Source organism: Suricata suricatta, chromosome 8 (genome assembly GCF_006229205.1).
Source record: "Suricata suricatta isolate VVHF042 chromosome 8, meerkat_22Aug2017_6uvM2_HiC, whole genome shotgun sequence".
In the NCBI taxonomy this organism is placed as follows: Eukaryota; Metazoa; Chordata; class Mammalia; order Carnivora; family Herpestidae; genus Suricata; species Suricata suricatta.
The window spans coordinates 116,416,074-116,441,032 of NC_043707.1; the positions used below are offsets into that span (position 1 = coordinate 116,416,074).

Below are 24,959 nucleotides of genomic sequence, written 5' to 3' on the forward strand. Positions count from 1 at the left end.
TGCTATTGCCGGTCGAGACCATCATCTCTTCCCAGAATTGTGATCTCCATGTGTGTGGTCAGTATGCTTTCAACACCCTTATTCAAGTCACTGATAAAAGCCGATCAAGATAGATCGAACTGCAGTGCCATCTGGTACAGTTTTGAGATTGGCCTGGAGCTTGGCACTGATATACAATCTGGTTATAGCCCACCACATTTAGGATTGTTTTTGGAATTGATTTCCAGATCACATTTTCCCATCTTGTGTCTAAGAGACTTTTCTGTAAAACAGCCACCTGAGGAAGGTGCTTTTCTTTTCTGTCTACTCCTGAGATGCAAAAATTGGGATGTTAAGAAGTGAATGGGTCACCGAAGAGAAGTGTAAGCCCTTCCGTTTATGATCCCTGGCATCCCGTATTTAGACAGCAGCACTTTGAGGACTCCAACGTGTGGTTTCTTGTCATGTCCAGGGTAAATGCTGTGTCTCGTGCACAGGAGAATGAGCAGTAAAGAGAACACAGAACATCACAAAAATAAATAGGCACACTCCATTTCAAGCAGCTCATACTTTTATCATAAAACACAAACTTTCTAAAATTAAGTGTCTTACTTCTATTTTACCAACAACAACGAAAACCAAAATCACTCATGTCAGCTAAATACAGGTACATATGTGGTTGAGAGGTAAGTATGAATAGGAGGGAGGTGCATGTGTGGCAGGTGGTGTGTGTGAGGGGGGCTATGTGTGTGAGACAGTTGGTCAACAGAGGAGTCTGGTCTTGCCATTTTCTGTCTGTGACCTGGTCGGAGCCCTGCCATGCTGTTATTTCAGAATCCAGAATTCCAGAGCCCTTAGCCCTGATCCAAGGATTAAGGTAGGAAGAGGGAGAAGAGAAGACCATCTAAAAATTTATGCCATTCCCACTGGAGGAAAAATAGGGGCTGTTCATCAGGGGCCCACCAGCCGTCGAGCCAAACCTAGAAGAGAAAGAAAACGGTGTTGTGATGAGACTCCTGATGTTAGCAGAGATATTAGGAAAAGTAATACATTAATTTTGTGGCTGTCAAGGACTGGGTAGATCATGACAGGCTTGAAGGCTAAATGCGTTAGCATAATAAAAAAAAAAAGCTTTGGCTCTGGGAAAATAAAATATTAAAATGATCCAGTTAGAGACAATAGAAAGCTTCTTCTGACACTTCCTTAGGGCAAAGAGCCCCTGGCAGCCAGTAAGGGACTGCCTCTCTGGGGCCAGTCCCCTGACCACACATCAGGGACCTTCTCTGGATCTGAGCACCCTACCTGTGGGTCTAAAGCCATTCTACCTGGTTTAGAGGACCAGGTGTGTCCTTCAGGAATTCCACAACATCACAGAACTCAGGGCCACGTCCCAGTGGGAAATCCTAGAGTCTAGATCATCCCAGGGCTCCCTCTCCCTTTATCAGCACCAAACGAAATCAGACTTTCCATTTCAACACCAGTGCGAGGAATAAAGGCTGAAATATTACTGAGTGTCTGGACCATGGCTTAGACCTTTAGGGAAGGAAGAGCCAAGAGCATTTGAGCCTCACCTTCCAAGTGCAGAAACACGCACACTTCTGTATTTTCTCTCTGCACCACTCCCGTCATACTTCAAAAGAGAGTTCAAAAGCCATCTCCTCCGTGACCTCTTCCCTGACCTCTCCAGATGGAATCATTTACTCACACTTCTGAGATCCTATAGCAATTTTTTCACCCATCTGCTAGGATACTTTGAATGAATGGGAACGGAGCTCAGTACAAATCACAGCGGAACAAATGGCTAGATTTAGTCTAATCCAGGGATTCTCGGTCCCTTTTCAGCTGGGCAGATGCATATTACAGAAGATGTTCACGTTCACCACACCCTCCCATGAATTAATGAAACGGGAAAAGGCGGGGGCTGGGGGAGGAAAGAAGCAATGGGAACAAACCACTGCATTAATTTGTAACACCTCAACTGGTATCGGTGTCTCTCGCTCGCTGTGTCATGGGCAAGCGAGGCTTTGGGTTGGTTTGATTCTCCTTTCATTAAATAAATTTCAGGACAGCAGAGACCTTATCCGAACTATTTGCAACTTCACATCCAGGGCCCAGCCCACGACCTGGCACAAGGGAGATGCCTCCTAAACAATATGGCTGGCTGTAACCATATCTGACCTCACCTCCTTTTCTCCCTTCCAAAAATCATATTGGAAAAGAAATGATTGAAAGTGATATTATAGGGATACGCTGGATTCCACTCTGATTTACACAATAAAGGCCATACATAGTCCATACTTCAGCATTTAATAATTATTGGTAACAAATTACTCAGGATACACTTCATATCTGACTGCCATACCCCACGCATCTAGGCCATTCAGGTTGGGAACTTCTGATGGGTTCAACTGCCAAGGGCATGGTTTGGACAGGGCATCCACTAGAGGGCCAGGAGGAGAGATAATCCCCGTGGACTACAGTCATCAAGGAGGGATTCCTGGAGGAAGAGGAGGAGCTTGCATCTCCATCTGTCCTGGTTTGCCCACAACAGTCTCTACACTGGCATTTCCAGTGTGATTATTATTCATGCTCCTTGTAACTCTCAAACTTAGTATTGTTTGGAAGATAAAATGCATGATCATCCTACCCTGATGGATGAATGTCTGCAAATTGATTTGGCAAAGGGAGGGGATGGCTTGGCTCCTCCTTCCCTGAGAGCCACCTGCTCCTCCTTCTCTCTCTTCAGATAGTTTAGTCTCTGGGTTCGCTTCTTTACTTCTGACCCTGCTTGTCTCCCAGACTACATTCTTCCCTGGGGCCCTTGCATGCTTCCTGCCCAGCGCAGCCTCTCTGAGACCTGTTCCACCCAGATCACTGGGAACCCCAGACACTACTGCCGTGCTTGGCACTCCCTGCATCCCAGCCCACAGTGCCCATATTGCTCTGTGATCCCTCCTTCTCCCCTCCAGGAAGCACTTCCTCCTTGGCTTCCTGTACTCCACATTCACCTATTCCTTCACTCACCTCACTAAGACTCTCTCTTAGAGCTCTACAGGGTCCTCCACATCTCCCCAGCCTCCCTACCCATAGGAGGCCCAGGGCTCAGTCTTTGGGCCTCATCTCTTCTCAATGCACACATACTCCCTGGGCAATCTCATCCTACCCCATGCCTTTAAATATAATCTATATGCTAATGACTCCCGAATTTATATTGCCAGCCCCAGCCTCTCCCTTGAGCCCCAGACTCACATATCCACCTGCCTGTCAACAGCCCACTCATATGTCTAACAAGCATCTCAAATTTTGCATATCCAAAACCAAACTGCATCAACAGACCCAGCTTTAAGAGTCATCTTGACCTTAGTATTTTGGCATTTCCACTTGTTCAAATCAAAAACCAAAGAATCATGCTTGGCTTCTCTCTCTTTCCCTTCCTTCCGCATCCTGCCATCATCAAGTCCTGTCAATCTGACCAAGAAAATAAATACTCCAGATCTTTTCACCTATCTTCTTCTCAAGGTCTCTGCTCTGGTCTACACCGCCAGCACCTCTGACTCCAACAGCTGTCAAGGCCCCTATCCTGCTCCCCTATACCAGCTCTTGGCCTGTGGTCCAGGCTCCATACACTGGCCAACATCTTCTTTAGATGGAGAATTAGAACATGTCCTCCAAAGGTTAAAAGCATTAATGGCTTCCCACTGCTCTTCAAACTCCTCACCATGCCCACCAGACCCTATCTAGTCTGGCCCTGCTTCCTCTCTGATTTCAGTCCCATTCACTCCCTCTCCTACTCACTGTGCTCCAGGAACAATTCCTACGTCAGGGTTACTGAGCTTTGTTTTCTTTCTGCCCATAGTGCTTGTCACCCATATACATTCTCTCATTTCATTCAGAACTCTCTGTTCCTAATGAAGGAGACATCCCTTCATTCTGTCTCTCCTAACCTCTGGCCACTGACATGCGTGCTGATTGTTTATTTCAGAATTGTTTACATCTTCCTCTGGAATGAGAGTAGGAAAATATTTGCCTTGTTCCCTCCAGGAGCCGCTGTCTAGGACAGAGCCAGGCACACACAAGGTCCTCAGTAAACATCTTCCAAATGACCAGATCACCCCTTTGTGGTGGGGGGAGGACCCGGGGCTGCACCCACCTTGCCTCACATTTCCCATCTCACTTTGCTGAACATGAATATTAGTTGAAGATTTGGTAGGTGGGAATGTGCGGCGGTGTGTTGTCATATTAAAACAACAAACATTAGTTTGTGGCTGACCAGCAGGTAAAATGTGTGTGGAATTTCCAGCTAAAATGTTGAGTCTGTGTTGGCTGCTTGCTGTTAAGTCCTTCTCTGCTGTTTGGGGCACTTTGGTGGAAAAGCATGAGGAACTCTGATAAGCAATGGAAGCCCCTTCAGCAGGCCTGTTACAAAGTCAATGGGATGTTGGAGAGATTAGCCTGGGAAGGAGCTCAGGGTGCAGGAAGTCGGGGGAGAAAGCTGTAAGAAGATTACGCGGCCATGTCCTGTTGTAAACCAAGCAGACGGGTAAAGGCAGATGTGTCATGCTCCACTGCCCGCCACCTGCTGCAGACAGTGTGCCCGTCATCCACTTCAACTCTGCCACTATGTTTCTGCAACCGGACTGTGGGGCCCAGCCCCCAAATGGGTCTACAAAAGGGGCCCAGCAAGGCCCAGACCAGCCTCCCCTCCACACCAGGCCCATCCATGACCCACATAGCCTCCCACGTAGCACAGGGCCCCTCCCTCTCCTCAGCCCATGGACCACATGTACCATGAACACACCAGTGAGGCCCAGACCACTCGTCTCCCCTCCCTGGCAGCTTTCTGGGTAACAGGTGGACTTGAGGACTCACCCGTACACCTGGGGGACAAGGTACTGTGACCCATCTCCTGCCATGGGGGAAGGGTCTCGAGGATTGGTGGACAGCTTTGGAGGTGTCCTCTGGGGGTACGGGTAGTTGGGCTGCACGAAGGGGATGTAGCTCAGCAGCGGGGTATAGGAAGAACGGAAGATCTGCTGTCCCATCTGCTGTGGATTGTATGGTGGTGTTACCTGCAGGTCAGAGATGAGAGAGGGGCTGGGTCCTTCAGAGTCCACTCCTTCCAAACCTCACAGTTCTTAGCTCTAACCCCAACCCTAATCCCAGGCACCCCCCCCCCAGTCCTTGCCCCTCAGTCACGGTGGGTATACAGAAGGCAACGTGTTGGAACGGCAAAAACACAGGGCTCAGCTTCTGTGTCTGACTGGCAAGGTACTTCATTTATCTGAGCCTCACTTCCTCATCTGTAGAATGGGCAAACACTCCTCTCACTATGTAGGGATTGAGTCCGTTGATATAAGAGACTGGCACATAATAAATAGTACGTAAATTTTATTTCCATTCTCTGCCCTGCCCCCCTACGTGTTCCTCTATCAATAACCATCCCCAAAGCCCTTGTCTTTTACTTTTACTATGTCAAAAGATAGCTGTTGAGATTTATTCGTCCCCGGCTTCTACCTCAGGATCTCAACAGAATCTAAGTGCCAGACAGCCCTGCTCAGTGGAAATGTCCGTGACAGGTGATGGAGATGTCCTGTATCTGCACTTCCCGGTATGGTAGCCGCCGGCCCCATGTGGCTACTGACCGACTACTCGAAATGTGGCTGCTGTGGATGAGGAGCTGAATTTTAAACTTTACTTAATTTTAATTGATTTAAGTTTAAATGGCCACATGTGGCTAGTGGTTACAGTACTGCACAGTATGAGTCTAGGAGAAAGGGCACAAAAAGACAATGGGATTCAGCCCAAACCCTGGAGAGAACTAGGAACCCAGTGGGGTTTCAGACACTACCTGGATCTGACTCCCACCAAGAACCAGGGGTCCCACTATCTTGCCCTCGACAAGCCAGGGACGCTATCTGCCTTATCTACTGATATCTTCTCAGCCCTAAGACAGTGCCTGGCACACCGTAACTGCTCAATAAACATATATTTAATGAGTGAGTGCAAGAAAGAAAGAGAGAGGGAGAGGAGAGAGGAAAAAAGAGTCCACTAAGTGTCTGTCTGAATACCTAAAATAATGGGGGGCTCATTACACGTTAAGCACTGTGTTCTACTACTGTCAGCTCCAAATGTCAGAAAACTGTCTCCTGTATGGAGCTGACAGCCACCCTCCTGTGTGCTGAAGGGAGTTTCAGTCAAAACTGGGGAGACTTCTGGGCTTCCTCTTTGAAAGCAAGAGTCTGGAATCCAAGCTGCTCAGGGATTCAGCACTCTGACAGCCCTCTCTCCAACATTGCAAAGGCTAGGGCTTATCCAGTGTGTTGGGCATGCCTGGTCCTTCATACAGATTCTCTCACTCAAACTCCAAACAGCCCTGGGATGCAGGACCATTACTATCCCACTTAAGGGATGAAGGAATGAAGTTCAGAAAAGTTAAGACCTTGAGTTGTAGAGTGCTTCAAGGTGTCCAAGTTGCAGGAGGACGCCCCAAGGCATACTGCTGTGCCACACCTCTGTGCATGCTCCCTCTGGAGGCCTGAGCCCAGCTGTCCAGGACCACCTCATGTCTCCCCCAGAGGATACACAGGACCGAGTGATGCTGGATGTGGGCCCCAAAACCCCAAGGTGACAAGCTAAAAGTCAGAAAGAGCCAAGAGCTCACAGAGAGAACCCAAGAGCTCCCAAGACAGACATCTGCAAGAAAATGGCAGGAAATCCCCCTGGTTTTCTTAGAGGGAGGGGGCAGATGGAGCCCCAGACCTGGGAGGGAACTGAGAGAGGAGAAGGGGGTCTCACAGCTTATACAAGCTTTCTTTAGCGAGGAGCCCTGACTACATGTAATGGCTGAACACCATCAAGCAGCCGTGTATGTCACTCTGGAACTGTCTCCTGGATACACTTTGCTGACAAAAGCAATGCTAGAACAGTGTGCCCAGAAAGCCGCATTTGTACAGAATGTTTGTATAAATAGATGCCACTGGAAAGATGCTTAAGGAACCAGCAACAGTGGCTCTGAGATTTCTAAAATTTTGTACCATGTTCCTGTATAACTTTTTCACACACATGCCCAGAAGTTCGTCTCCGTGCGTTCTCTCCGGAGCTAGGTGGACAGTATCACTGCTTGTGGGGTCGGGGTGACTGATTGAGATTCTGGGAGCCAGACTGTCTCTCTTCTCTATTCTTCTTCAGGATGCAGAGTGCCTACCGCCAGAGAAGCAGTTCTGGCCCACCTCATAAAGTAGCCTCTACCTAGGGGCCCTTCTCTATGCTCTGGAACATTCCAACATACTTCAGGCCAGGGATACAGTTTGTAGAGAATCGGTAGGGCTCCCCGGGGGGCGGGCAAGACAGTAGAGAAGTGTAAGTCTGAGTGTGGGCTCTGTCCACCTGTGTGTAAGGGGCCAAGACCAGCCTGGGGATGAAGATCAGTATCAGCTTCTCTCCTCCCAACCCCGTTTCTGCCCCAAGACTCTCAACCTCTCTGAACACGCTTATGTGTGCAGCTTGGTGGTATGCATACAATAATATCTTCGTGTGTGTCTCTCTATGTGTGCATTTGTCTCTGCTGCTTTATTTTGATACTGGGTTTTTATGCATCTGTGTACAAGAGGCAGTAAACCACGGTTGTTGGCAGCATGGACTCTGAAGCTGGGCTGCCCAGGTCAAACTCCCATTTTGCTACCGTGTGATTTTCAAGCAGATATCCACTACCCATGGAAGGGGTGTGTGTGTGCCAGATTTGGCAAACAAACAAAAAGGATACCCAGTGAAATCTGAGTTTCAGATAAACGGCAAATAATTTTTTAATACTGGTGTGGCCCATGCAGTATTTGGAGCTAACTTATACTAAACCTTTATTCACAATCTATCTGAAATTTAAGTTTAACTGGGTGTCTTGTATTTTAACTGACACAGACATGGAAGGATGTGACCGCCCCCCCGCCCCCGGAGCCCCACTGATGCAAACCCACGTGACTGTCTTTGGCTGGTGGAAAGCAGGTGCACATCGCCAAATGCGAGTTCCAAGCTGAGGCTTTCAGAAGCATTACGTGTACCTGCTCACCCCTCTGGCACCCCTGTCACCCACCACAGCAGGAGCCAAAGCTACTGTGTCTTCAGCATGGTCCCGAAAGGACACATCAAACGGGCTTGAACCCAATCCCAGCCCAGCTCAACCAACCCATAGGCCTATGAGAGAAAAATAAGTGTTTATTGTTGAAAGCCTCTGAGGTACTGAGGCCATTTGCTGCCCCAGGAAAAGCTAACTAATATGTTAACTTTATGACTGTGGCAAGTTATTTATTCTCTCTGTGTCTCAGTTCCTCATCTTTAACCTATTTCAAAGGGTGGTTGTGAAGTTCACGCAGGTAAAACCCTTATCTTTTTCTCTCCTTTTTTAAAAGCATACTTATGTGAGCTGGCAGGGAAAGGGGGATAGAGAGAGAAAGGCAGAGGGGATCCAAAGCGGGATCCATGCTGACAGCAGAGCCCGATGCAAGGCTCAAACTGAAGAACCGTGAGACCATGACCTGAGTCGAAGTCAGATAGTCAACCAACTGAACCACCCAGGTGCCCTGCCCTTAGTTTATGCAGATTAAGCCTGTAGAGAAGGGCTGGCACACAGTAAGGGCTCTCCAAGTGTCAGCTCTTACCAACTAGGGACATTGGTTTGTCTCCACATGCCCGCTGGCCCCTTGGTCTGTTCTCTGGGGCTAAAGGCAGGCCAGGAAGTGTGGCTAGTACTCAGCTGGATAAAGATGAGGCAGCCAATGTCCTTCTGACCCGAAGGCCTTTGTGGAGCTGGGACAGAGGTGGGGAGGTTGTCTACTCACCTGTCGGGAGTAACAGCCCGGCTGGGGGTGCAGGGCCTGCTGATAGGGCATCCTGGCTGCGCGCTGCAGATACAGGCCCTGTGGAGAGAAAGGAGAGGCTCGACATCGTGGGGCCAAGGGCTCCTGGCCAGAGGGCGGCAGCCTGCTCAAGGCCGTCCCGCCACCCTGTAGGCCAAGATCCATCCACCAGTCAGTTGCCTGTCCAGTGATCGGCCCGAACAAACGCAACTCACCCCACCTGATGAGCCCCTTGTTGAGAGGGATTCATGGCCCTTTGGGTGAGTATTTAAGGCAAGACCTCAAGGAACCTGATTGCCTCTTGAATCCCAGATCTGCCCCTTGGTGGCTGTGTGACCTTGGGAAAATCACTTCACTTCTCTGAGCCTCTTTTCCCTGGTCTATCAAATTATGTGTGTTTGAACCTGCGAAAGTAGCTAAATTATCCTTGTTGCCATTACACCCTTTGTCGTGTCCCCAAACCTGTTCCTGCCCCAGGACATGAGACATCGACATACATCTGTGTGTATGTGTGTGTTGGTTTGTATCCGTGTTTATTTAAACACATCAACATGTGTGCTTCCATTTGTGTCTGCAGCTGTGTGTTTCGGGTGCATTAGTCTGTGCCTCTGCTGCTGAGTGTCTATGTGCCCACACACACCTGTGTCTGTACCTTATGATGAGGATTGGCATGAAGATAAATGAGTTAGTGCATCTAAAGGGCTTAGAACAGTGCCCAGCACATAGTAAGGATTCTGCAAATGTTAGGTATTTTTAGCATTTCTCACTGCTCCCCCACCCCTGGGAGAAGCTAAGCTGTCTGACAGTTCAGCCAAATGGAAAGTGGAATCTTTATTCAGAACTCTATCTGGGGTGGCCTCAGGCAACCAGGTGTATACACACACACACACACACACACACACACACACACACTTCTGTGGGTGGAGTCAGACCATGGCCCCTCCAATCTCAGACTGCCTCTACCTGCCAGTTCAGAGTCATCTCCTCAGATGCCGCTGAAAGCACCCCTCAGGCCAGTATGTCTTTCCAGAAGATCCCAAACCCTGAGATGTTGCCATCATTCTGGGCTTAGCTTGTGCCAAACTGTCAGAGTGTTGTGGCTGACACCGTACCCTTGATGACTTCCTCAGAGCCTGTGAGCTCATCAGATCTCCAGAGTCCCTCACACGGGGCCCTATCTTCCAGGTCCTGAGTGTACACCACCTCTCAGAAGCTCTCCTTGCTCTCTGCTCCCGACCAACTGGCACAGACCACAGTCAGGCCCCTCCTGCCTCCACCAGCCCCTTCACCTGCAACTCAGACCCTGCGGCCAGGGCAGCCCCCCTCACCACCATGACCACAGCCTAGTCTCTGCGACCCTGATGGTGGCCTGACCCTGGACAGAGAAGTCAGACAGACAAAGCTGCCCCAGCTGTTCCAGCCTGCAGCCAGCTCTGAGGCCAGGTTCTGCGTGTCCCTCTCCCTCACCATCAGCCTCGGCTCTGCTGTACACGGCCAGCTCCCGCAGGCCCCTGTCCTCTCCACACCGGCCTGGGCTGGGCTACCCCAGCCAGCACTGGAAGACAAACAGCTGCCTGTCCCATCCTGGATGGATTTTCAGAAGATGGGGCCACATGCATCATCACTATGAGCAACACACTCTCTGACTTTAAGGACATCGCTAGTTGTTCAACTTGCCAATCTGTAAAATCGCAAGCAAGGGTAAATATTCATTCTTCTTTGCTTGAGGTCACGGCCTCTTTCCACTCTCCCTCCTTAACTGGGAGCAGAGTTCCCTTATGCCAAGCAGCCCAAGGCCCCCTGGAGTTCCTTGGTACTGCAGACTTAGTCTTCCATAAGTCTGGATCGCTCCGTAGTAGAGTTCTGAGCAAACTGGCTTTGGGACCTAATCTTTATTCCTAACGCCAGCAGGAAAAGATATGAGGAAAGACTGCTCCCTGTGTCTCCTCAAGGTCTGCAGAGCTCCCTGACCCTGTTTCCTAGGAAGATCAGGGCTGAATAATAATAAAAACCAATGTCTGTAGCATACTTTAGATTTTTCAAAGCCCTTTCTCACCCATGAACTCAATTAACCTAACAGCTGAGTCAAGTATATATATGCCACTGCTGTTGCTACTGCTAATTATTACGAGCCCATTTCACAAGTGAGGAAACCAGAGCTCAGAGTGTTTAGCTAACTTTAACTTGCCCAAGGCCACACAGCTCGAAGGCATCAGATTCCTTTAAACACAAGTCTGCCAATTCCAAAACCTGCCTTCTTTTTACTAAGTTGGACCCTTGATGAGCTGTCTTGAAACTGGATGCATTATAAAATCATGAGGAGCTGGAGACAGTAAGTTGCACCGTTCTCCACCACCACCTGGGAGGGCCAGCTTCTCCAGCTGAGGCCAGGAAGCCTCAGAGGCAGCCCTGCACAGCAAACACTGGCATCTCTGAAAACAAAGGATCTCTGTGCTCAGATATGTTCGAATCTCACTCTCTCCCAGAAAGTCAAGTCAGAAGCAGTTGACATAACAAGGAGCTGTTATCCCCTCTTTATAAAGCAAGCCATCGTGAATCAGCTTTATATGCTGAGCCGTGAGCGCACTTGGAATGATTCGGTTTACACCACATAAAGGTATGCAACTGCTTCTCTCTCAGAGGTGGGGTGCACACAGTGCTGCTCTTTGATTTGTTCCTGATGTGTGCTGCTGGAATATAAGCTTCTCTGTCATCTTCAAATGCCCTCACCTGGCCAATGCTCAGCCGCTAGTCAGTGTGGAGCAAAGGTTTTTGACTTAAATGAATGAGTAAACACATAAATAAAAATGAACACATTGGTGAGTCGGTGAATAAATGCCTGAAGAGCAAACAAGCAAGCTCAAACATGCAAGGGTGAAGAGGACCGGAGAAGGGGCCAGTGAGTGGAGGAGGGCCTGAACGGGGCACTTCTCTCAAGACCAATATGAGGATGATACAGATTTGGGACCCAAGTGTGAGGCTTTCTGTCCCGCAGGAGGAGAGGGTGGGCCCTTGTTCTCTTTAGCAAATGAACAAGCAAAAAGGCTTGAAAGCAAAACATCAGAGAGAAAGACAGCTTAGCTTCTGTTTAAGATTCTGGGGCTAAGTCTGGTAGACCAGCCCAGAGAGACTTTATATGGGGTGGAGAAGGTCCACCTTTTGCACCGGGGATATCTAAGCCATAAGGCTTGCTGCTTGGAGCTCTAAAAGAGGAAATGACACAGGGAGCCAAGGAGAGGGGGATGGGGAATGGGCACAGAAAAAGGACAAGATAATTTTCAGGTGTATTGTCTTGTCTATTTGCTCTCTCCATGCTTTGCTGGGCCAGGCTGGGGCAGCAGATTCCCAAGGGCCTGGCTGTTACAAGGTGGCGTGTCCTTTCGGTATACCCACGTGCCATTCTGGAGAGCAGCTGGGGCAGGGACCAGAAGACTAAGTAATCCTCGACACTGAGCGCCTTTCCTGGAGAAGCTGAGCACTACCTAAAGGGACTATTTAAGCTATTGAATTGAACTAAAGTTTAAACCAGAATGGACATTGATTTGATTTTTTCCTCCTTCTGCCCAGTGGGCGGCAGCTCTTAAGGGAAATTGACTTAAATAGACAAACTAAAGAAACTACATTTTCCTGCATAAATAAGTTCTGTGAGTAAAATCTCCAATCCTGCCACACACATTTCTGGTCACTAATTCCCTTTAGGCTATTAGGCTATGAACCCAAGACTGAGAATGTGTGTGCAAGGCCACCTTCACTGGTACAAGCTAAGACCACTCAGATGTCATTGAAAGAAGGTGGCCATTTAATTTGGCATCCACACCAGGGCACTTAAAAGTGAAAGGGGGTGCTTTTAATAATTATGCTGGGACAAAAGTCCTAAACCAGGACTGTCCCAAGTACTCTATAGAACAGAAGCCATCTAGGTAACAAGGAAGCCATAGCGGGTGGGTGGGAAGCAGGGACCACACCATCATCCTACGCTGGGAGCCTAAGCACTTAACCAGCCCAAACTAGCAAAGCAGACCTAGAATACACAGCATAGAGTGAACTGGAATTCAGACAATGGAAAATTTAGAAGTGTGTGTGTGTGTACCACATAGTTGGTCTGATGTGGCCACAATGAAGAGAATAACAAGTCTAAAGCCTCTAAAGCTGCAAGCCACAGCTTCCTCGTGGCTGGAAGCTGGACAGCCAGACCCACTCACTCACCTGATACTGTGGGAAGGTAGAGTGATTTGTGAACACAGGCGGAGGCGGATAGTTGAGGTTGAGCCACAGTGGCTGGTTCAGGGTTGCTGAGGTCCAGGCTGTGGCAAAGCGTGGGGTGAAAGCATTCCCTGTGTACTTGAAGTTGTTCTTGTCGGCCACCGTCACAGGTGGGTTAACTGCAAGTCATAGGAGAGGTAGAGTGTTTCAGTGATTGAGGACGGAAGAGGCCAGGACGCTCTCCACACCATAACTACCCTGGGATTAATGTTCTCAGATGTCAGGTCTTTTAAGTTCCAAGACTTGGGTTCTTCAAAGTTTGGGTGATTTTCCAACTACAGGAAAACATCGTTAGCACACACTTGGCCAATTTAGAAGAGGTGAGAATCCCAGCATGGTCTGGCTTAAAGCTCTCTCTCCATCATTCCCTAGTAAAGGAGGTGGTTTAGCAAGAGAAAACAATAAACCAGGTTGCTGCATCTATATTTCACCTAGGTACTAAACCAAGTTCTTTCAAGTGCTTTACAAAAATCCAGTTTTATACCAATAATTGCTATGCCATTGGAATTCATTAAAGCAGTCCCATGGGGACATGAACTTGGCAACACTGAGAACCTTATATAAGTTGTTGTATCTATATTGGAATCACTTTTTTAAAATCTCAAATATTAATTTAGTATGATCCCAAGTTGGTCTGAAAGAGTGAGATTTGGTTGAATTGTTCTAGGATATGAATCCTAGATTCCCTACCTCTGTAACATGTCTTGGCTTATTACAGAGTCAGAAATGGGACCTCAGTTTCCCCTTTTTTTGGGAAAAGAGGTTTGCCTGAAACAATTGTAAGGAGAGAAAGCAGGGACATGAATAACCTCAATGTGGAAATAACTGGAAGCATGGATTTTTCTGGTGCTTGAGCAAGTTGAGGGGCTATGAGGTACGCTGGCTCAGGGCTGTATTCAAATTGGCCACTAATTATGCCCATGGGACCCTGAAAGCCACCTGCATTTCCCTAGTAGTTGTATTCTTGATGAGGGACATAGAAGAAAGTCATTCCCCCCATTTTATGAGTTTAAAAACTGACACCCAAAGAAAGACAGTGACTCAAAGGCAGCCATTTTGTGCCGAAGTTTCTGGATTCCCCTCCTCCATGGACGCTCCCCTGGGCAAGCTCAGCTTACGTTTCAGCTCCAGCCCATCCACCTCCACTTTGCTGTGAAGCTTCAGCTGCCTGCTGGAGTTTTTGGTGGCCCCAAGAAACTCATAGAGCAGGTTCTTCTCAGTCGGCCATGCAGACTTCTTGGCTGGCAGGGCCATGGACATGGAGCCTATTGGGTCACGGCCACCCTCTTCACCACAGCTGTCCTTCCGGCTCTGGGGCCACTGACTGAGAAAGAGGCTCTCTCGACCCTTGGTCGGCTCCTTGGTGCCAGGGTTCCATTCTACAGCAGGAGAGAAACTGAGTCAATGGCTCTGGAAGGCCAAGTACTGATGCGGGGAGCACATCTGTTCTTGTGGACAAAGTGACAGGTCCTCCCTAGCACACACCTGGGACTCAAACCACTCTGGGTCTCCCAACCCAACTCAGTCCTGGTCTCCTCGCTGAAACCTTCATGGGCCACTGCTCATTCCAGTCTTCCCCCTCATGCACCCATACATGGATCCATCCATCTTCCATTTACTCCTTCCTCACTTCCATCCATGCTCCCTTCCAATTACCTTTCTTTTCTTCTCTTCTTTTATTTTCCTCCTTCCCCTTTCCTTACTTTTTCCCTCCTTTCTTTCCTTTCTATCTTTTTTCTTTCCTCACTCTCTCTTTTTCCCCCCTTCCCTTCTCTCTATCCATCCACAGTGCCAAGCTTGGGATACAAAGCTGCCTTCAGGGGGCCCCTGGCTTAGTGGGGGAGACACACGTTCGTGCGGAGCATGTGTTCTGCACCAAGGGCCAGCCCGTCACCATGGACTCTGCCCCTGCTGTGCTGCTCATGGGCAATGCAGCCCGCTCGTCCGCGCTGGGCCCTGACCTGAGTCCTGAGGACACTGTGATGAGTCAGAGCCAGACTCAGCCCTGCAGGAGCTCACAACAAGGAAGGAGAGAGAGACAGACCCAGAAATAGCTCCAGGACAAGACAGATGGGGACCAGGAGGTGACAGAGGGACACAGTGGGAGAAGAGGTGGCTGAGACGGCTTCTCTCTGAGACGGTCAGAGGGTTTCCAGAAGGAAGTGGGCCTTCAGTGAGGCCTCACATGCAGGAGTCTGGGGAGGCGGCACTGCAGGAGAGGGTGTCAATGAGACATGGTGAGTCCCTGAGTGGGGTGGGGCCAGGCTCAGGTCCCCCTCCAAGTAGACCCATTGGACCACCCGCATGAGGATGCTGCCTAGACCATGGTGGAACCCTCCACACCCATACTTCTTTTGAGCAAAGGGGCTTATTCTTCAAACAAAATTAACTATGGTTGAAACTATATATATATGTGGGCTTGTTTGTTTTTAAGGGATCGTCTGGCTGAAGCAGTGCTCCTCACTCCTTCCCCAGCCTGGAGGCTTTGCCGGTCTCCATGGAGCTTGGCTGGGAAAGGGCCCTGGACACACAGCAGGCATCTCAGATCGTTCCCTTAGCGGCTGCATCGGAGGACCTGCGCCCCGTGTCACCTGTTGAGAGTGGATCTGATCCTACCAGCTCTTGCCCCCACCACAGCCCAGTGGCCTTGTGGCTGAGGTCTGGACAGGGCTGGGCCTACCCTCTGAGCACCATCCCAACCAAGGAAAGAGTGCTATAGCCTGAGCCAATTTAGGAGAAAATGACATTTTTAGCAAAACATGTCCCTACAGTCTCTTCCAAGAGTTCTCTGGTTGCCAAGTTTAGCCCCCAGCCAGTGTGCTGAAATAACGGTACCCACTAATAATAGCCCTTTCCCCAGAGGCCCACACACCTGCAGTCTCTCATACACCTCCCATCACCTTGAACATGCCTGCCACTCACTCAACTCCAAACTCCCTCTTCCAACATCTGTGTACACAGACAGACGCACACACACACTCATTCCTCTGCCTCACTCACATGTATACAACTACACACAAGACAGACATATACACATACACACACACACTCAGATGCACCCACACCCCACATTTTTTCAAATAAGCACACTCACACCTGTAAAATTCCCTTTGGCACACCTGTGTCCATACATCTATACACACAGATACACACAGGTAGCAGGGAGGGTGAGTGGGAGAGGAATACCTCCAACCCAGTGGCCCCATCCATCAGAGAACTATCCATGCATCCTTTCTGGTGAAGGAAGTGGCAGGAAGGTCCCACCCTCCAAGCAGGGTTCCACCCTCGCACACACAGTCCGTGGCTCCCAGAGACCCTTCCCAGGATCCAGAGTCCAGCTTGCTGTCTCCAGCTCTGAAATCTCAGCCTTCTGATAATGCTCCAGAACACAGAACGCACACCTGTTTTCTTAAAAAGATGGATTTGAGCCTTCCCAACACAGGGATCTCAGCTATCCATCCATGCTCACAGCCTGGGGGTAATTTTTCTTTTGGTTGACAGGAGTACGATCAAATCTCCTAGTGACTGCTGGCTGTGGGCAAATGCCACTGCCATCAGTCTGCTTTGGAACCATCCAATCTGAGTAGCTGGATCAGAAGGGGCACAAGATGCAGAACCTGGGAGTGGGATGGGGGGAACTTGGGAGGTGGCTGGGCTCTGAGGGAAAGAGGTGGAATTCTTAATTAGCAGGAGGATTTGCATCTTTCTAAGGCTCAGGAGTACCAGGGAACAAGTCCAGAGCCAACAGTCTGAACTAAACCTGGAAGGTTTGCATATTGACTCCCAGTGCCCAGAGCGAGGGCTAGTCCTCAGGGTCAGAACAGGTGCCTCTATCAAAAGCCAGATGACCCCATCTGCTAATCAAATTTCTCTCCTATCCAGCTTAAAGTCCCCATGCTGCAGTTACACCTGGGGTAGACACTTCCTTCAACGTACTCTGAGTACCTGGATTCAGAAAACGAACCAGTTACCAAATGTGCCTCTATCTCCCCTTAAAGTGCACTGGGATCAAGACCACCATGTTTGCTTATACAAGCTGTGGCTCTTACATGGGCATCCAGGAGAGGGTGCCTGTGGGTGCTAAAAACAGACTGCACTTGGGGGCTGCACCCACCAGAGACCACTGCACCTTCACACAGAGATGTCATCTACATCTGCTGCGACACTCACTGGCTTTCTGCTAAGTCCCTCCCTGCCTGCTCATCCACCGTCCCTGCTCCCAGGCCCACTCACCCATCAAGAGGTGACCCTCCATGGCAGAGTCTGCCTCCGGCTTGGAGCAGATCTTGGCAAACACTGGGAGCTGCCTCTTCTGAGCAGGGAGCTCAGGGAGGTGGTCAGGGGGTGCGGACAGAGGTGGTGGTGGTAGCAATAGGAATGGGCCCAGCCCCATGGGCTTCCCAGGTCCTGAGCCACTGAACATGCTGTTCTGCAAGAAGTCCTTGATGACCCCTGTCTCTTGCAGCACCATCTTGTTGTCAGGAACCTTGGACGTCTCCGTGGACTTGAATGAGAACTGAGCCAGGAGCTTGCTGATCTCTGAGTTGGAGGCACCCAGGCTGTGGCCCCCATCTTCTTTCCCCTTGACACGCTTGACCTTAGCAGCATGCAGAATTCCTGTGACAGCAGACATGACAGAATCACAGTCCGGCTGGCTGCTGATAAGGGACATGGCCACCTTCGGCTCAAGAAGCGTATCATCAGCTACAATGGAGGCTCCTGGGTACTCACTGCTGTCTGCCACCGGAGGAGGTATGAGAAGGCAGGGAGCCAGCTGTCTGGGTCCCTCAGCAGAGGTGCCGAGGGCCTCCAGCTCCTCCGAGCTCTCTGTGACTAAGATGAGGTGCTCTTTGGTCAGGCTCAAGAACTCCTCCTCCACCAACAGGGAGATCTCATCTTTATCACGGCTAAGTTCCAGAGCTCTGTAAACAGGTCAAAAAGACAAGCAACGTTAGTGCCAGCTCACTAGGGGTGACTCCACGGCAGGGCCCAGGCCCCAAGGAAAGGGGATAGAGGAAACACATCTCCAGGTCAAAGAAACCTACTGCTTTCTCTAGAGAGAAAATGGACAAACAGTGGGTTCCCAAGAGGTTTCTACGCCATGCCAGCACCAAGAACACAGTTCTGGGAATCAGGGCACCTGGGTCCTCTCCAGATACCATGTCTTGCTGAGTGAGAGCTGAGCCTTAATTTCAATCCATCCCTTCCTGTTCAGGTGTGCTCAGGACCTGAAATAAGGAAAGACCAACTGCATAAGGGTCAGGAGTGAGCCCACAGCTCTGAGTGTAGAGGCCAGAGTGCTGGGATTGAGCACCAGGAAGTCCAAGACTTACTGCCGGGTGGCAGGCGGAGGGAAGGGACTGTGAAGTGGACAGCTGGACTCGTCCCCTGTCTCCCTCAGTTCCCTGCTGGGACCCTGTGTAGGTTGCTTAGCATCTCGACACCCTGTCTCCTCCTCTGGTTAACAGGAGTATCATAGATGTTCAAAGTACTATGGGCAGTGTCTGGTACAGAGACATGAGGGTGTCTACACCTGTGTCAGCTTGGCTGGGCTCTGGATCCTGGAGTCATACTGCGGCCCTGTGGATACCCATGTCCCCCTGGTTGGCATGGCCCTCTGGTCAGATCACAGCCTCTGGACTGAGCCCAACTTCCTATGGGCAGCTGCAGTTGCTTGGTTCATGCACTGATTCACAAGCATCTCCCCGTACCTACACAGTGGCCGCTACCTGCACCTCACACCCTGAGCCCCAACTGGACCCTTGATGGCCAACACCAGCCTGATGGGGCCTAACAGGCCCATGGACTTTAGGGTCCTATTTGCTGGCTCTCTCCAGATGTGGGAGAGGACAGCAGTCCTGTTGGTCTGGCTCGTAGCCTGGCCTGTCCCACTGGCATCTTTAGCAAGGGGGCACCTTCCTCTCTGGTGCTCCCAGAAGGACCATGACTACCTAGCTTAAACCCATCTGCTATCCATATTTGGAAGGCTCCCAGAGGAAGTGGATGAGATGCTCTAGAAAAAGCATTCTGGAAACTGCCCTGTGCTGTCTCCTGGGAGAGGGTGGTGAAGATAATGAAGATGGCATGGTGAGGGGGTGGGGGGTGGGAATGAAAGCACCTCATGAATGGAGCTGTGCCATTGTGGGGGACTGGAGCACACCCCTACTTTGACAATTCATCCCGAGGGCTCAGTGAGTCCCACAAAAGGGGACTAGAAATGCTCCTAGCAGGGGTGTGCATTCTTGGTAATGCTCTTTGCATATGAGCACATGCACACTCACCTGTGTGCAAGAACAAACACAGGCACATGTAGGTGTGTCTGATGCATGCACATGTGCAGACACAAAATGGCTCACATGTTACCACACACAGAACCAGGGGAAAAGTCACTGCATGTGACAGCCAATCAGCATGGGCATAGGCTACAGTCCCAGGGGCTTCCTGCTGTCTCAGGCATCACCCCCTTAGTTGTCAGGTCCTGATGAGGCCAAGGGGGTCTTAGCAAGGTTGCTGGGTGGCCAGGGTACATGGGAAACATAGGGAAGAGCTAAAGATAAGGGAGCATATCACTGTTCTAACAACAGAGACAGCCGGGCCTCCTGATCACCAGTGGTGCACAAAGCCTCAGCTTAGAAGCTGAGACAGGTGCCAGGAAAAAGCAGACTCCAGCCACATGGACCTGAGTCTCAGTTGGGCACTACTGCCTATTTCATGCCAGAGCCTGGAACCTCTGGACCTCCCCTGTAGCATGGGTGTGATACCTGTACCGGGGCTAATGGCACAGGTGTGAGAACGTGGTGAGGTACCCTGTGATGGCTGCAGTGGGCGGGTCCTGAGAGCTCAGGATGTGGTGTGGCTGCAGAGAGGAGGGGCTGTCTTCCATTCCCGCTTTTCTGGTCCTTCCTTGCTCTCTTTCCCCCTCCTCTCTGCCCTCTCCCATTCTCTTCCTTTCCTCTGTCCCATGTCTAGACTTCATCTATAAATAGATCCCACTCTCACTGCTGTGTTCCTGGGAACAATCAGAATAAAAGAGGCTACCAATCTAGGCGTTAGACCCATTTCTTCCTCTTCATCATCCTCCTCAAAGGGAACTGGTGAGTCTCAAGTCACAGATACCAGACATTTAAAAAACCACTTTTTGACTCTCTCCTCTACAAAGCAAGCTATATACCAATAGATTTTCTAGAAAGACCTACTATAATTATGTCAATTTAAAAACATATGATAATGGTATTGTGGCTTATGCTTAAACAACAAGAAAAAAGAGTCCTTATCTCTTAGAAATATATACGAAGTGTTACAGATAAAATTATGTTTAAGATTTCCTTTAAACTTAATCCAGCGAGGTTGGAGGGAAGATGGCAGGGTCATAGATGAAACAAGATGCTTTGGCCATCACTAAAACTGGGTGACTGATAAGTACATGAGTTCATCACATGCTATTTGCTCTGCCTTTGGATATTGTTTTAAAATACAAGTGTTACACATAGATACACAGAAAAAGTCACACCATTTACTTGAGACCAACTCCAAGGAGATGTCAAGGCAGATTCGAAAAGACCCTCAGGATCTTGCAGGTCCCTGTATCAAAACCCACCCACAGATGGTCCTTTCTCAGCACCTGAGAAGACACTCCTACTTCTCCCCAACTGGGAATACAGGCAGAAACTGAGTATAAACCCCTATTCTTACTCCTCTGGGTATGTCACAGTGGTCACAGGCCTCTTAGGAAGCTGGCATACCCAGAAGGGACAGCACAGTGCCAAGAAGAGAGGGTCTACTCTGGCTGTGGGCCCTTCATGTACCCCTGAAAGGCTGCCCCAGACCACCGAGACTTCTCATGGGCCAGTCTCCACAAACCCCTATTTCTCTTGCATCTGTCATAAACCCACTACAGGACAGACAGGAAGCCAGGCATCCACATACATGCTTGAATGTAATCCTCTCCACATTTCGGGGCAATAGACAGCCATCATCACCACTTTATGGATGGGAAAAATTGAGCCTGAAAGAGGCCAAGGACCCTGTCATCTAGAAACGATGGGGTTGCCATGGGTCTGGCTGCCTTTGCTGCCTTCCCGCTCCACCCAGCTTCCTTTCCAGGGATAGTTATCCAGAAAGGTCCCCCTGCTCCATGGCTGGGCTTCGTTCCCCAATCTGAGTGTGATCAGGGCTCTTGATGGTTTCATTCCATCACTCCAGCCTGGGAAGGATCATCGCGATGAATCCTGGGTCTGTCATCCATGGCATTAGCTGTCCCTGACAGCTGCATGTCTGATGAGCATGTCTTCTGGGTCTTCCGCCAATTTATGGATAGAAAGGTTGAAGGAAACAAGTCTAGGGCCAAGCCTTGGAGACACTGCTGGAGACCCTCCCTGCAGCCTGACAGTAATCCTGGCTCAACACTTTGGGGGAATAAATCAATCCAGTCACTATCAGCCCATCTTGACTTCTCCAAGACAGCCTTTATCAAGCACCTTGCTGCAATCAAGATTCATCACACACTTACAAGTTGCTGATCAAGGGTCCTCCTACCTGCCCCCTCCACTCCCAAGAAAACAAGATTCGTTTGTTCTTGTTTGTTCTAGAAAACTGCATGCCTGCAGAGTTAAGACATTCTCAGAACTTAGATCAATCCATTTCTCTGCTTAAACACTCATGCGAATTCTCATTACACAAAGGATAAAATTTAAACTTGTTTCTGACCTTCAGGGCAGTATACAGATTGGCCCGGTCACCCCTTTCTGCTTCAACTCCTTTATCCAAACGCTCTGGCCTTATAAATATTCCTTGACATGCCAAGCTTATTCCAACCCCAGGGCCTTTGTGTTTCCTATGGAATGCTAGACCATCCCCTGACTGTTTCTTCTCATCATTCAGGCCTCAGTTCATGATTCCTACTCCCAAAGTAGCTTCCCTACCCATTTTTAAGTGTCCCTTTCCCCCGTATTCCACTCTGCTCCATCAATCTGTTTATTTTCTTTATGGTATTAACCACCTTCACACAGCCTCGTTTTTTTAGATCTTTACTTCCCATAACAACAACAGAACTTCCCTGAGGGCAGGAACTCTATCTTGTTCAGCACAGAGTCCCAGGGTCTAGAGCAGTGTCTGGCATATGACTACAGTTCATTGAGAATTTGTTAAATCAATGAGTGAACTAGCTCATGAACTTGTCTTGACACTCATCCATCTTTTAAAGCTCTTGTTGCCAAAGACTGTCCAGCTCCTTCCACTAGTTGCAAACTATCTCACTTTGGTTCCATTTTCTAGTCCCCATGTCTGGCCTGACACCCCTCTAAACTGGTCATATGACACTAACCACAGGCTCAGCCCCGCCCTAAGAACTCCCCACCTCTGCAGACAGTCCCATGGCAGACCCCCACACAGAGCCCGCCTGATCTTCGCAACCACTGTGGGGCTCCCAGAAAGATTTCTCATGCTCCCCATGACTTCACTGGGTTCACTGTCAAGTCTGCTCCCCTGCATTTCCTGGAATCTTTCTTTTCTTCTTTCTTCCTAAGAAGTTTTGCCGATCCTGGCACCTCTCCCATGCTATTTGCTTTCTCCTTTGAGTTGGTAAAAACCATAAAATCTGCCACAGACTGTATCACAGTGAATCACTCAGGGAGGCTAACCCAGTTACCAGGCACTGACAAAGGAAGAAGTTGGGACTGGTGTCGTGGCCCCAGTGGCTGCCGCCACCTCTGCGTTGCCCACCTCCAGAAGTGACAGGTGTCTGAGTGCAGTGCATCATCTCTGCATTTGCAGGGTACAGAGTCATATAAAAATAAAGGCTATTGACTGGTTGGCACCCCTTCCCAGAATAATGACTAAGCCAGCACACTGTTAGCTCCCAACAGCGGTTCTGTGTACATGGTAACACAGAGCAAAGATGAAAACTGCTATTCAGCTGAGCCAGACAACAGAAAAATGCAAGCAGAAAATTGTTAGTGCTGCAAGAAGACACCAAAACAAATATTTTCTTCCCACCATGGCATTCAGAACGATGAACACCACAGTGCCCAAGCCCGGTGCCCAGGCAACATGGCTGACTGTGACTGAAGCAAGTGAAAGGCTCCAGGTCTGCCACAGACCTGAGCCTGAGTGACAGTCCCTCCACAGACTGACCTCATTGACCATGGGTGAGGTTCTGACTTCTCTACCTGTTTACATGGCTGGAGCAGCAGAGTGTAGTGGCCAAGAGTTTCGTCCCTGGAAAGAAAAATGGGACTCAAACCCTCACTGGTTAATGGGGGCCATACCTTAAGCAAGCTGCTAACACATCTAAGCCTCAGGTCCCAAGCTCACAAAATACTAAGAAGGCTTAGCACTTCTTCAGAGCTAGCTAACCCAGCCAGGCACTGTGCTAGGTGTTTTCCATGCAAAAGCCTCATTTTAATTTCCACCGCAGCCCCACTGGGGTAGCATCGTAGACTGATTACAGTAATAGCCTCCATTTTATCATGACTTCCTACATCTGGGCCCTTTGGTGGTGCCCACCCATCTGGATTCAGTAATAAGCAGAAACACCTAGGGATAAATTTCACCAAGAGGTTGAAAGACCTGTACTCTGAAAACTATAAGACATTGATGAAAGATATAGCAGATGACACAAATAAATGGAGAGGTACATCATGCTCAGGGATTAGAAGACTTAATGTTGTCAAAATGTCCATACTACCCAAAGCAACCTACAGATTCAGTGCAATTTCTAATCAAAATGCTATCACATAACTAGAACAAATAATCCTAAAATTCATATGAAGTCACAAAAGAACCCGAATAGCCAGAGTGTCATTGTAACTACTGTATTGTAAATGATGGAAAATAATTGCATATGTTAAAAAATAAAAAATAAATTAAAAAAAAGAACAAAGCTGGAGGTATCATGCTCCCAGATTTCAAACTACACTACAAAGCTATAATAATCAAGGTGTATGGTACTGGCACAAAAATAGACACAGAGAGCAGTGGAACCAAATAGAGCGCACAGAAATAAACACATGCTTATATGGTCAATTAATCTATAGAAAAGAGGCAAGAGTGTACAGTGGAGGAAAGACAGTTTCTTTAATAAGTGGTGCTGGGAAAGCTGGACAGCTACATTCAAAAGAATGAAACTAGACCACTTCTTACACTATCTACAAAAATAAACTCAGGATGAATCAAAGACTGACACGTAAGACCTGAAACCATAAAACTCCTAAAAGAAAAGAGGCAATAAACTCTTGGATAACAGTCTTAGCAATATTTTCTTGGTTGTCTCCTCAGGCAAGGGCAACAAAAGCAAAAATAAACAATTGGGATTACATCAAACTAAAAAGCTTCTGCACAGTGAAGGAAACCAACGGCACAAAAAGGCAACATACTGAATGGGAGAAGATATTTGCAAGTGATGTACCTGATAAGGGGCTATTATCCAAAATATATTAAAAACTCATCTAGTTCAACACCAAAAACAAACAAACAAATGATCTGAGTAAAAATGGGCAGAGAATGTAAATAGACACTTTTCCAAGGAAGAATACAGATGGCCAACAGACATATGAAAAGATATTCAATATCACTCATCATTAGGCAAATGCAGAGCAAAACCATAATGAGCTATCACCTCACACCTGTCAGAATGGTTATTAGTATTAAACAGACAAAAAGCACCAAGTATTGGCAAGGGTGTGGGGGAAAGGAGGCCCTCACGCACTGTTGCTGGGAATGCAAATTGGTGCAGCCACTATGGAAAACAGTACGGAGGTTCCTCAAGTAATAGAAATAAAAATACCATCCAGTCTAGCAATTCTAGGTACTTCTGGGTACTTACCCGGAGAAAATGAAAACACTAATTTGGAATGATATATGCCCTTCTGT

General features: G+C 48.8%; 1 protein-coding gene across 2 annotated transcripts in view; it reads right to left on the reverse strand.

Annotated features, from left to right (window-relative positions):
- Nucleotides 1–532: 532 nt before the first annotated feature.
- Nucleotides 533–24,959, reverse strand: part of C8H1orf94 (chromosome 8 C1orf94 homolog) — a 36,655-nt gene continuing 12,228 nt past the window's right edge. The window contains exons 2-8 of one of the 2 annotated variants that reach the window (XM_029947993.1): nt 17,823–18,013; nt 17,325–17,708; nt 14,210–14,470; nt 13,035–13,210; nt 8,811–8,888; nt 4,849–5,048; nt 533–959 (exon numbers count right to left, since the gene is read on the reverse strand). In XM_029947993.1, the coding sequence (XP_029803853.1) occupies nt 884–959; nt 4,849–5,048; nt 8,811–8,888; nt 13,035–13,210; nt 14,210–14,470; nt 17,325–17,708; nt 17,823–18,013 (1,366 nt within the window). In that variant the 3' untranslated portion in view covers nt 533–883. Of the gene's footprint in view, nt 960–4,848; nt 5,049–8,810; nt 8,889–13,034; nt 13,211–14,209; nt 14,471–17,324; nt 18,014–24,959 lie in introns of both variants that reach the window. The other variant, XM_029947992.1, reaches the window with a different exon arrangement.